This window comes from Xyrauchen texanus, chromosome 20 (assembly GCF_025860055.1).
Source record: "Xyrauchen texanus isolate HMW12.3.18 chromosome 20, RBS_HiC_50CHRs, whole genome shotgun sequence".
NCBI lineage: Eukaryota > Metazoa > Chordata > Actinopteri > Cypriniformes > Catostomidae > Xyrauchen > Xyrauchen texanus.
The window spans coordinates 8,401,887-8,413,987 of record NC_068295.1 but is presented as its reverse complement, the minus strand read 5'-3'; the positions used below and the strand labels follow the sequence as shown (position 1 = coordinate 8,413,987).

General features: G+C 37.5%; 1 protein-coding gene across 1 annotated transcript in view; it reads left to right on the top strand.

Moving 5' to 3' along the window:
• LOC127660898 (inactive heparanase-2-like) overlaps nucleotides 1–12,101 on the top strand; it is an 80,741-nt gene that overhangs the window by 25,303 nt on the left and 43,337 nt on the right. The window contains exons 4-5 of the mRNA XM_052151368.1: nucleotides 9,538–9,711; nucleotides 11,831–12,002. Of these exons, the coding sequence (XP_052007328.1) occupies nucleotides 9,538–9,711; nucleotides 11,831–12,002 (346 nt within the window). The remainder of the gene's footprint in view (nucleotides 1–9,537; nucleotides 9,712–11,830; nucleotides 12,003–12,101) is intronic.

The window sequence follows — 12,101 nt, the reverse complement described above, 5'->3', positions numbered from 1 at the left end:
TGTACATTGTTCAGTAACACGCAGGTTTCTACCACCTGCATTTTTGTAAAATAATTTTTATGTGGCGTCGTATAACACTTTTTGCCCTCACACAATGTTATCATCTGACATCAAAACAAGTTTACTCATAACTTCTAAGGTGATATATTTTTACTTTGGCATTACATAATCATCTACATTTACAAACTTGTTTCAGTGTGATTAAATGGTATGCAGTAGCTCAGCTGCAGAGGACAGGGTTATGAGCCCTGTTTTTCATTTTACATTTGGTTTTTATGACACAGTCTATCGATGAGGTTTAAATTTAAGTATAATGATAAGGAGGTCAGCTTTGTTGATTTAAAACTTGAAAGAGCATTGACCTTTAAAACCTCATCTGTTTGGAAGAACATTTATCTATCTTTTAGTGCCACTCATATAGTGATATACACTGATGAGCCAAAACATTATGACCACCTGCTGCTGCTGGTACTCCGCGTGCCACCAAAACAGCTCCAACCCACTGAGGCATGGACTCTACAAGACCCTTGAAGGTGTCCTGTGGTATCTGGCACCAAGACATTAGCAAAAGATCCTTCAAGTCCTGCATGTTGCGAGGTGGAGCCACTCGGACTTGTTGGTCCAGCACATCCCATAAATGCTCAATCAGATTGAGATCTGGTGAATTTGGAGGCCAGGGAAACACCTTGAACTCTTCATGATGTTTCTCAAACCATTCCCAAACAATGCGTGTAGTGTGGCAGGGCACATTTTCTGCTGAAAGAGGCCACAGCCATCAGGGAATACTATTGCCATGAAGGGGTGTAGCTGGTATGCAACAATGTTTAAGTAGGTGGCTCGTGTCAAATTGACATCCACATTAAAATGTTCTGTGACTTGTTCCACAGTATACTTTCTGTTGGTTCAGACCAGACGGGATAGCCTTCATTGCCCTTGTGCATCGATAAGCCTTGGGTGCCCAACACCCTGACGCCGGTTTGCGATTTTTCCCTCCTTGGACCACTGTCGGTAGGCACTCACCAATGTTGACCAGGAGCACCCCACAAGCCTTTTTGCTTCAGAGATTCTATGGCCACAAAGAATAGCATCGCATTAGCTCATTTTAAATAAATTATCTGAGCAAGCAGTAAAAATTACTTTGTGTGAACTCCATTCTTTAGAAGTTTGTATCTATTTGGACATTTCATAGCATTTCAATGTGATCATCACTTTTTAATAACTGTTGAATATCACTTAGACTTTACACAATTGAATTATGGTCTCATCTGAATTGCAAATGTATTAAGTTGATATCAAGTGTACTGGTTTAGTTCAATAGAGCTGCTTTCCCATTTTTTCAGTGTAGCTTTTATTTGACTGGCCATTTTTGGTTTTAATGCAAACAGTTAATTTTTAATTGTACTGTCTGGTATTCTTTGGCTACTGTAAAATCAAAATCCACGTCACTAAATGTTCACTAAAGCCAGAACAGTAGTTTTTGCGATTGTAAAACTTGAGGTGTATAAATTAACTTTTGCAGCATTGCTTTCATCACTCTTTTGGTGCCTCTCACTTTAAAACTTAATAATTTGCTCTTTCTCTGAAGCATAGAGTAGATTAAGTATATCCTTTGTTTAGGTGGAACACATGAGGCAAAATGACTTCCCACTGTCCTTTTGATATGAATGCTGAAGATTGCATCCCATGTAATTAATATAATTGCATCCTATGTAATGGGATTCTTAGGGAGAGCCTTGTGTGCAATTAGAATTGATTACATGGTGAGGAATGTGAGCATTATTTACATGTGGCGTATGATTATGAGAGTAAATAAGAAGCAAATCTGCTCTTACTTTAAATATGCTGCATATAGTTTGTCTTCAAATATACTGTGTAGAATTTAAAGGAATAGTGCAGTCAAAAATGAAAATTCATCGTTTATGAACATGTTGTCAGAACCTATATGACTTCCTTTCATCCATGGAACACAAAAGGAGATATTAGGCAGAATGTTAAGGATTGACAGCTTCTGTCGCCATTCAATTTCATTGTATGGAAAACATAGCAGTGTCAACATTCAGTCGTCAATACTTCTCCTCTTGTGTTCCACAGAAGAAAGAAAGTTATATGGGTTTGGAAATATCCCTTTATCTTGTACTTTGCTCCCTCTTCTTGAAAACAATGTAAATAGAAAGAGCCACAGAAGTGGATTTTGAGAGTTTTCATAGTATATGGAAGTGCTTTGAAGTTTGGAATTTGGGTGTACATGTCTTGATAGATGCTTTAGGTAATAACGTGTCATAAATGGAAGTAAGCTGGCTCAGAAATGAGCTGTAGTGCTCTGATGCAGTCCAGCTTGTTATGGGAGTCCTATGTCTGTGATCAGATAGCTAACCTGACAATATCCAGACCCCCTTCTTTTTCCATTACACTGAGAGAGAGAGGAGGGGAAGGGGGAGGGGTTCAGGATTTAAGCTCTACCCATTGGGTTCTGCATTTGCTGAACCTGCTACAAAGTTCACAAAGTCAACTCAAGAGAGTTCAAAGACACCAATTTTGCTAATACATCCATGCAATTATAATTCTAATGTTACATTAGCAAAACCTTATGAAGAGCAACTTAGTAACACTTTGAAATTCATGCATCTTAATTGATCGAATATATGTTGAATATATCATATTGGTATGCAAATTCCATTTATTCTTGTTAACATAAATGTGTCTTTGCAAATTGTATATTGATATTAAAATCTAATCTGCTATTCTGGTGCTAAATGCTATTCTGACGCAATAAATGTTATTCTGGTGCTAAAACAGAGAAAACTCCCATGATTCCATTTCAAGGAGTCTAACATGTAGTAACGTTTGTGCTTATAACAAGATAAAAACTATTGGTCAATGGGGTACGAAAAAAAACTTTAGTCAAAGGGAAACAAGTTTCTTTTTTCTTGACCCGTTGAAAAATAGTTAGCATAAACCCTACTAAATTTGTTAGACTTCTCTGAAAACAAGACTTAATATCTCATTTCATTCTGCTTCTCAAGTATTTTATTATTATTATGTTTAGATATTCTTACTGGGAAAATAAGACAAAAATCAAGTCTAACATTAAAGTGGAAGTATGTAATTTCTGCGCCTTTAGCGACAAAAGAAGGAATTGCATAAATAAACATTGTTTTCAAACAGGTTTCTCAAACACTCCTCCATTTCTATTGGTCAGACAAACAGATAGTCTCATCTAAAAACTTGTGGCATTGGTTGAGCCACTATAGCTGTGTCAGGCTGGTTGGGATTCTCAATCAAACAGAGCAATGTTTTGAATGTAGCACAGAGTCATTGTGTTCACACTGTAATTTAAAACATGACATATCTATCAGGTGTGGTCTTCAGAGTTCACTGTTTTTGTTTGTAAAAAAAAAGAAAAAGAAAATACATTTAGCAGTAGCGTACATTCTAATTTACTGATAAAAAAATACAAATGAATTACAGAAGGCAAAGCTAACCAGCGAGAGGAACGTCAAGGTTCTCCAAAGTCAACAGCATTATTTTTACAACTTCCAAGGAGTCTTTGGCTTTTTGACATAAATGATTTGTAATTCCGCATTCTTTAATATGGATAGTGAGGGAGAGGGAGAGGAAAAGAGAATAAAAAAGAACAAAAGAGCCAGAGAAAGTAAGAAATGGAGAGAGAGAGAGAGAGAGAGAGAGAGAGAGAGAGAGAGAGAGAGAGAGAACAAAGTAACTAACCTCTCTGGAAGTATCTATGAGTTCCCTAATGTTCTTTGTCTGTCCAGAGCTCTAGGGAGCATTTTGCTCAGGATGCTGCTTATACAATAATGACCTTATTACTGTACCTCCACAACATGGAACTCATCAAACAGCTGCTTTTAGGAAAACTAGCTGTTCTATCCATGAGATTACTCCTTGGAGAAAATTGCTAACTGTCGCACAATTGTAACTGTGTGTGAAATCTGAAAGACAAAAATTACAGCATAAGAACACTGCTGATACCTGTCACTTAAAAACATTAATATTAAAGGTGCATTCATTAATTTGGGGTTCATTTAACAAGTTTTTGAGAAGAGTATTATAGTTTTCTATTAAAAGTGTTTTTATTATACATGGTTCGGTCACCTCCTTCAGTGTGTTTCACCATGTCATTGTCCATGGTGTGTTTCACTAAACGTCGAAGAAGAAAATCCACTTCCTTATTGGCTGCCCCTATGTAGATATGTGTGTCTATGCCTATGTAACCGGCCCTAGTTGGCTTGCTCCAAACGAGACTCAAACCGTCGTCTCTGGCATGGGAGTGGGTACGCTTACAAGGAGTCTGAAGTATACAGCTTCTAGCATCAGTCGCTAGTGCACCTCTTGAGGTCAGGAGAGTGAGGTTTACACACTGCACAGCTATCTACCAGCTGGCTCCCGTTACACTCACCCCCTAAACCTCACTCCCATCCGGGCCACGGCACCATTTAACCGGCCCTGGTCACCCCGCTCCGAACGGGACTCGAACCAGCATCTCCACCGTGGGAGGGAGGTGCGCTAACAAGGAGGCTAAAGGCTACAGTCTCTAGCATCAGTCACTAGTGCACCTCTTGAGGTCAGGAGAGTTAGGTTTACACACTGCACAGCTATCTACCAGCTGGCTCCCTTTACAGTTAGCACAGTTTTATTTGGTGACACAAAGAGCGATAAGAACACAATGGAACCTATTTATTATCATGCTTTAGAAGCAGAGACAAGAGAAAGACAGGCAAAGGCAAAAAACATCGGTTTGGCATACACAATGTGGAAAGGTTTGATGCCGATGTTGCTTCTGTTTTGTTGGACAGGTTAGATATTATTAACTCTTTAGACCATTCTCTAAAATAGTATCAGTTGAATTTACAGAAAACTACATACAAAATTGAAGTTTCCCTCAAACTTTATAAAATCACGCATGTAGTCAGCGTATGTTAGTAATGGATAGTTTTCAGCTGTGTTTATAAATGCAACTGGAAAGCAACATGTAATTTTATTTTCTTTGTTATCACAGCTATAATATGGAGTCCCATCTACCTCCACCTCTATAAAATGTCTTCATTTATTTAGTAGCTTGGCACAGCTGTTGTTGTGGATTTTGAGTAAACCATGACGATGGTTTGCTTGGAAACAAAATGAATTCTTCAAATACATTATTCATGGACATGCTAAATTTGATCGGTATCGGTACTTAAAGTACACAAAGAAGAGCAATGCTAACGCTAGCAAGAGAACTATTGAATGCCCCTTTAATCCCCAAAATGAAAAATTACACACTTTACCTTTAGTATTACACCTTTTATTATATATACATTACAAATGAGTATATACAACGATCAGCCACAACATTAAAACCACCTGCCTAATATCATGTAGGTCCCTCAAAATAGCTCTGACCCATCGAGGCATGGACTCCACAAGACCTCTGAAGGTGTCCTGCAGCAGATCCTTTAAATCCTGTAAATTGCAAGGTGGGGCCTCCATGGATTGGACTTGTTGGTCCAGCATATCTCAATTGGATTGAGATCTAGGGAATTTGGAGGTCAAGTCAACAACTTCCACAAAAAATTCCTGAACAATTTTTGCAGTGTGGCAGGGCGCATTATCCTGCTGAAAGAGGCCACTGCCATCAGGGAATACCATTGCCATGACGGGGTGTACGTGGTTTGCAACAATCTTTAGGTAGTTGGTACATGTCAACGTAACATCCACGTGAATGCCAGGACCCAAGGTTTCCCAGCAGAACATTGCTCAGAGCATCACACTGCCTTCGCCTGCCTGTCATCTTTCCATGGTGCATCCTGCTGCCATCACTTCCCCAGTTAAACGATGCACATGTACCCAGCTGTCCACTAAAAGAAAATGTGATTCATCAGACCAGGCCACCTTTTTCCATTGCTCCACGGTCCAGTTCTGATGCTCATGTGCCCATTGTAGGCACTCTCAGCATTGGACAGGGACAGGCATGGGCACTCTACCCGTTCTGCATTTACGCAGCGCCATATGCAGCAAGCTGCGATGCACTGTGTGTTCTGATACCTTTCTATCATGGCTAGCATTAAGTTTGAAAGCAATTTGTGCTACAGTAGCTCTTCTGTGGGATAGGACCAGATGGGCTTGCCTTCGCTACCCATGTGCATCAATGAGCATTGGGTGCCCATTACCCTCTCACTGGTTCACCGGTTGTTTTTCTTTGGACCACTTTTGGTAGGTGCTAACCACTGCATACCAGGAACACCCACAAGACCTGCTGTTTTAGAGATGCTCAATTTGGCCCTTGTCAAAGTCGCTCAGATCCTTATGCTTGCCCATTTTTCCTGCTTCCAACCTATGAAATTCAAGAACTGACTGTTCACTTGCTGCCTAATATATCCCACCCCTTGACAGGTTCCACTTTAATAAGATAATAAATATTATTCAATTCACATGTTAGTGGTTGTAATGTTGTGGCTGATCAGTGTGTGTGTATATATATATATATATATATATACAAACATACAGTAAATACAGGAAGGATGGATGGATGGATGAAAGGATGGATGGATGGATGGATGGATGGATGGATGGATGGATGGATGGATGGATAGAATAAAAACTTGACTTTAATAAGGTTACTAATATTACTGGAGTCTTCATTTAAATGTGAGTGGTCATGATTTCCTACATGCATTGCAAAATTACAGTTCATGCCTTTAGGAGTTAAATCCATTTACTAAGAAAAAAAGTACTGACTGCACCTTTAAACTGTTCCAATACTGTATGACTTTCTATCTTCCGTCGAACACCAAAGGAGATGTTTAGCAAAATGTCTGAGCTGCTCTCTTTCATGCAATGAATGTGAATGGGGACCATAGGCTGTAAAACTCAGAAAAGGACAGAAAAGTAATCCATGTGACTCATGTTCTATATGTAATGTCTTAAAGCCATATGATTGTGTGATTGTGCATTGTGTGAGGAACAGACTGAAGTTTAAGTAATTATTCTTGCATGACAGCCATGGTCACTATTTACTTTCATTGCAGCATGGACATTCTGCTATAAATAACTCCACAGATGAAAACTAAGTCATATCCCTTTCAAAAGACATCAGGATGATGACAGTATTTCCATTTTTGAGGAACTATTCCTTGAAATGTTTGTCACATTCAGCACGGTTCCTGTGCAGTGCTTTACCTGGTCTAGAGGCCGATGAGGTTGTGGATACCTTTGACAAAAACTTACATCTGGATCTGTTTCCTCCTCTGCCTTGACAGCACAGTCCTGCTTTCCATCCACCTGTATTTGATAAACTGAACAGTTTTAATCACCTCACTGTGCTAAAAGCTGCACAACAGGCAGAACTCCCACAATACTCCGCTGGAATGGCATGGTGGTCCAATCATAGAAAAAAGAAAAAAGAAAACTTAAGTCAGTGTTATACAAATATGGCATGCTTACTGTATAAAATCTTTTTAAGTGTAGTAAACAAGTCCATATAACTGTGTTTGTTTGATGTCTAAAAGCCTGTTTAAGTAAGAGTGATGAAAGGTCTGTCATTGGCATGTTCAGTGCTTGTTTGAATTAAACGTAGTCTTGACCTCATTATGGTAATATTTTAACGAGTCTGTAATTGGAACATTTCCCTGCTCTTTTAAAGTGCTGATTTAAAACACCAGCATTTATAGATTGATACCCAGGTAAGTTGCACTTTGGATCTTTTTACGAGACTTTGTACATCGACCCATATGATTAAAATATTTTCGTAGGCTATATAGTCAACTTGTTGATGTTTTAAATTGCGATGAAAGCTATAAAGATGCCTATGCAATGAAAACGGAAGTTAAGCAGTTGAGCTAATGTGCACATCTGCCTATATTTGTATTGCTTGTGTTGACTGGTTGTCTGTCTTTTCTGTTTGTTGAATTGAATTTGCTATTCTGATATGCTTTTCTCTTGAGGATTCATCTACCCATAAAATGTTCATGAGAGAAACAGATGTTCTGTTCATTTCACATAAAATGCCACATAAATTGATTTTTGGACAAATGCAATATCAATTGAGCATTTTTTATACAGAAGTGCCAAGACTTGGTACTGTGATTTTACTGCTTTTATCCTATTGTTCACATGGCTTTTTTAAATGTGTCATATCATGTGTTTTGTTTTTAAAATAATATTTATTTATAATAAAACTCCTTTAAAATGAATTTCTTCAGCAATTGTTTTGATTCAACATTTGACTTTCCATTGACATCAGACACATTCATTACTGTGGGTACCCACCGCGTCATATGAATGTCCCTGAGCACAGAATGTCTCATCACTGTCAAGATGTCATCTGCTCCCTTTTAAACACAGGAAATTAAGTCAAAGGGTAGTGAAATATTTGTGTTTAATGTTGCTGCTCTTAACAGATAGAATTTCCAAACACGAGCCAGTGGCTGTCTATAGGGCAAAATCAGATTTATCATGACTGTCAGCAGATTTTAAATTTAAAAATGTCCTTGATACATTTCTGTTTTTATTTCCTTAAGCTGCTCTGTTTGTACTTAGCGTTGAGAATGAGTTACTGTTTTCCTGCAGGAAAATTATAAAACTATTCCCAAATGTATGAAGTCATGAGTGTCCTTCTAAAATATTCATATGATATTTATTTGTGATTGAGGTGCTGAAATGCAGATTAGCTTGTCCGTACAATAAAATATAACAAATTATGTTCAAAGACTATTTAATATTACCTATTTTTATTGTTTAAGACTTGCTTGTTTTTCATGAAAGTAATGATTTTCCAATTACTTAATTAATATCGAAATACAAGTTTATTGTATCTACATATAAAATGAAATGTGCAGTAAATAAAATCTACAACAGTTTAAATAGTTCACCCAAAATTAAAATTCTGTCATCATTTCTATCTCATGCCATCCCAGATGTGTATGACTTTTAGAAGATTTTTAGAAGAATATTTCAGCCTTGTTGGTCCACATAATGCAAGTGAATGGGTACCAACATTTTGAAGATTAAAAAAGCAAACAAAGGCAGCCTAAAAGTAATCCATAAGTCTCCAGTTGTTAAATCCATGATTTGGAAGTGATATGATAGGTGTGGGTGAGAAACAGATCAATACTTAAGTAATTTTTTACTATAAATTCTCCTCCATGCCCAGTAGGTGGCGATATGCAAGAATAATGTCAATCACCAAAAACAAAAGAAGAAGAATGTGAAAGTAGAGATTGATAGTAAAAAAAAGATATGTTTTTCACCCACAGTCATCATATCACATCTGAAGACATATATTTAACCATTGGAGTCATATAGATCCATTTTATGCTGCCTTAATGTGCTTTTGGAGATTCTAAATGTTGGTACCTATTCACTTCCATTGTATAGACCTATAGTGCTGAGATAGTATTCTTAATATCTGGATGGCATGAGGGTGAGTAAATGAAGAGAGAATTTACATATTTGGGTGAACTATTCCTTGAAATATTAAAATTGTAAACATGATTGAAAGTGAAAGTATCTAAGTTACAGCTGTGTTTGGCTTTTTCCCAGCCAGGTCTTTAGACAAACTCTACAACTTTGCCGACTGTGCGGGGCTGCACCTGATCTTTGGCCTGAACGCTTTACACAGAAATCCAGACAACTCATGGAACTCGTCCAGTGCCCTGAGCTTACTAAAATACAGCGCCGGCAAAAAATACAACATCTCTTGGGAGCTTGGCAATGGTGAGTTCTACCTGCTGCAGATTCAAATTCAAATGAGTTATTGAGTTGTCATACATTTGGCCGATTCGGATGGGATTAAAAGCTCTGGTAATATTGTATTATTTCACCTCCCCATTTAAAACTAATCCTGTCCGGATAGGGCTTATGTCACAACATATTTTAACAAAGCAGAATCCAAAAGGACACCTGGTGGCCTTGTAGTCTACTCTTAACTCTCATTCATCTATTGTTCTTTGCCAGACATTCTGCGAACTCTCCCATTCATTTTGTTTTGTATAAAAATTTCTCTCTAATAACATCAAAGCATTACCGAGTGTATAAAACATTTGTGATCTCATGTAAATTATTTTCATTAAATGAGACAGAAATTAAATCATTGATGATATACAATATTATTAAAGCTGAAGTATGTAATGTCTGCGATACTAGCTTCACCAAACGGAATTGCAAAAATAAACTTTGTTTTCAAAACAGTTTTCTGAAAACGCCCCCTGTTTTCCGTTGGTCAAAGAGATAGTCCCGCCCCCAACTCATGCCATTGGTTGAGTAACATCTAAGTGGGTTACTCAAAACAAACAGAGCAATGTTCATAGCGCCATAGAAAGACAGTGCTTACAGTTTTCGAGAAAATTAACCTATGAATGGTTCACTTGTAGTTGTCTCTGCATATTAAGCGGGGATAGGAGTATTTTAACACAGAAAAGTTACATACTTCAGATTTAATAGTCAGAATGTTGCTACAACATTTTTATTGTAAAACTGTGGTCAATTTTAAACCTTAGTGATTTTTAGATCTTTTGAATGATATGAAATATGTCAAGATAAATGTACATTTTTGTCAGTAAACATATGCCGTAAATTTGGACAAATGTAAATAAACAAGCCTCCAGTGTGCAGGTATGCTCAGAATATTTATAATCAGGAGGGCTTTCATGCAATGCCAGATTGGAATTCGTCATTTCGGCAAAATCTTCCTATTTAACTAAATCTAATACAAGCATTTTATTACTAGAACAGACATTTGGATGCTTGTCTTTGTGAATTCAATTGAAACAATAACCATGACTGAAGAAAGCTGTTGAGGATAACTTACTAAATCAGATTTTGTGGCACTGATACTTCAAAAACAAACACATTGAAGCGAACAAAGAGTCCAATTAAAACACAGGGAAATATTTTCAGCTGTGGCTGAATGTTTATAGAGTGACAAAGACAGATTTTTGCAGTGATTCATGGGCACAGTGCTTAATGACTGTATTTCATAACTATATATTTGTTCTTTTATGAAATGATAGAATTTGGATAATATTTAAATGGATAATAATAAGATATCATATTTTCCACACACTGCTGCTGATTCTGCAGCCCACTAAATCAGTATTTTATTGAAACTATTAACTATAGCTCAGTATCTCTGTGTCCATCTCTCACACACAAACACACACTCACACAGATTGTTATGCTGATCAATTTCACCACTCTAACTCTGTAATGTCTTCACTAAATTAGATTTTAAGTGTTTATCTCCCAAATTTTTGCCTTGTTTAAATAGGTTACAAAGCGCTGACCACAATATAAGTGGGTAGTTGGCGTACAACATATGGAGTGGTGGTGGCATAGTGGACTAAAGCACATAACTGGTAATCAGAAGGTCGCTGGTTCGATCACCACAGCCACCACCATTGTGTCCTTGAGCAAAAAACTTAACCCAGGTTGCTCCAGGGGGGATTGTCCCTGTAATAACTGCACTGTAAGTCGCTTTGGATAAAAGCGTCTGCCAAATGCATAAATGTAAACATAAATTCAAAATGTTTGAGTGCCTTTTATAAGTCAAAGTAGCTCTAACCCAAACCTCCAATCTCGTTTCGTTAATTGGATGCCAGGTTTGCCAACACCTTACAACCTGCACTGTGACTGTTTGAATGATGTATTCAATATGTACAAGAACAATACAATCTTTTTTGTATTATTTAAAACAGATTGTGTTTGTTCATTATTGTAACTTAGATGAAGATCAAACCAGATTTTAAGACAATTTTATACATAAATGCAGGTAATTCCAAAGTTCACAAAGCAGTCAAAACACAGTCACATTTCTAATGTTTTAATTCTCTCACAGAGCCAAACAGTTACCGCACAATGGCATCTCGATCAGTCAACAGCTCTCGACTGGCTCAGGATTACACTCTTCTAAGGACGTTACTGCAATCGGTGCGTTTCTACAACCGAGCTAACCTCTACGGACCAAACGTCGGCCGACCTCGTAAAAATGCAATCCTGTTACTAGACGGGTGAGTAACTCTGTTGTATGGTGAACGATGGCAACGAAGTTGCAATATTGGATAATGCATTTAAACATGCATAATATTTGTGCCTTGTGGCTATACTTT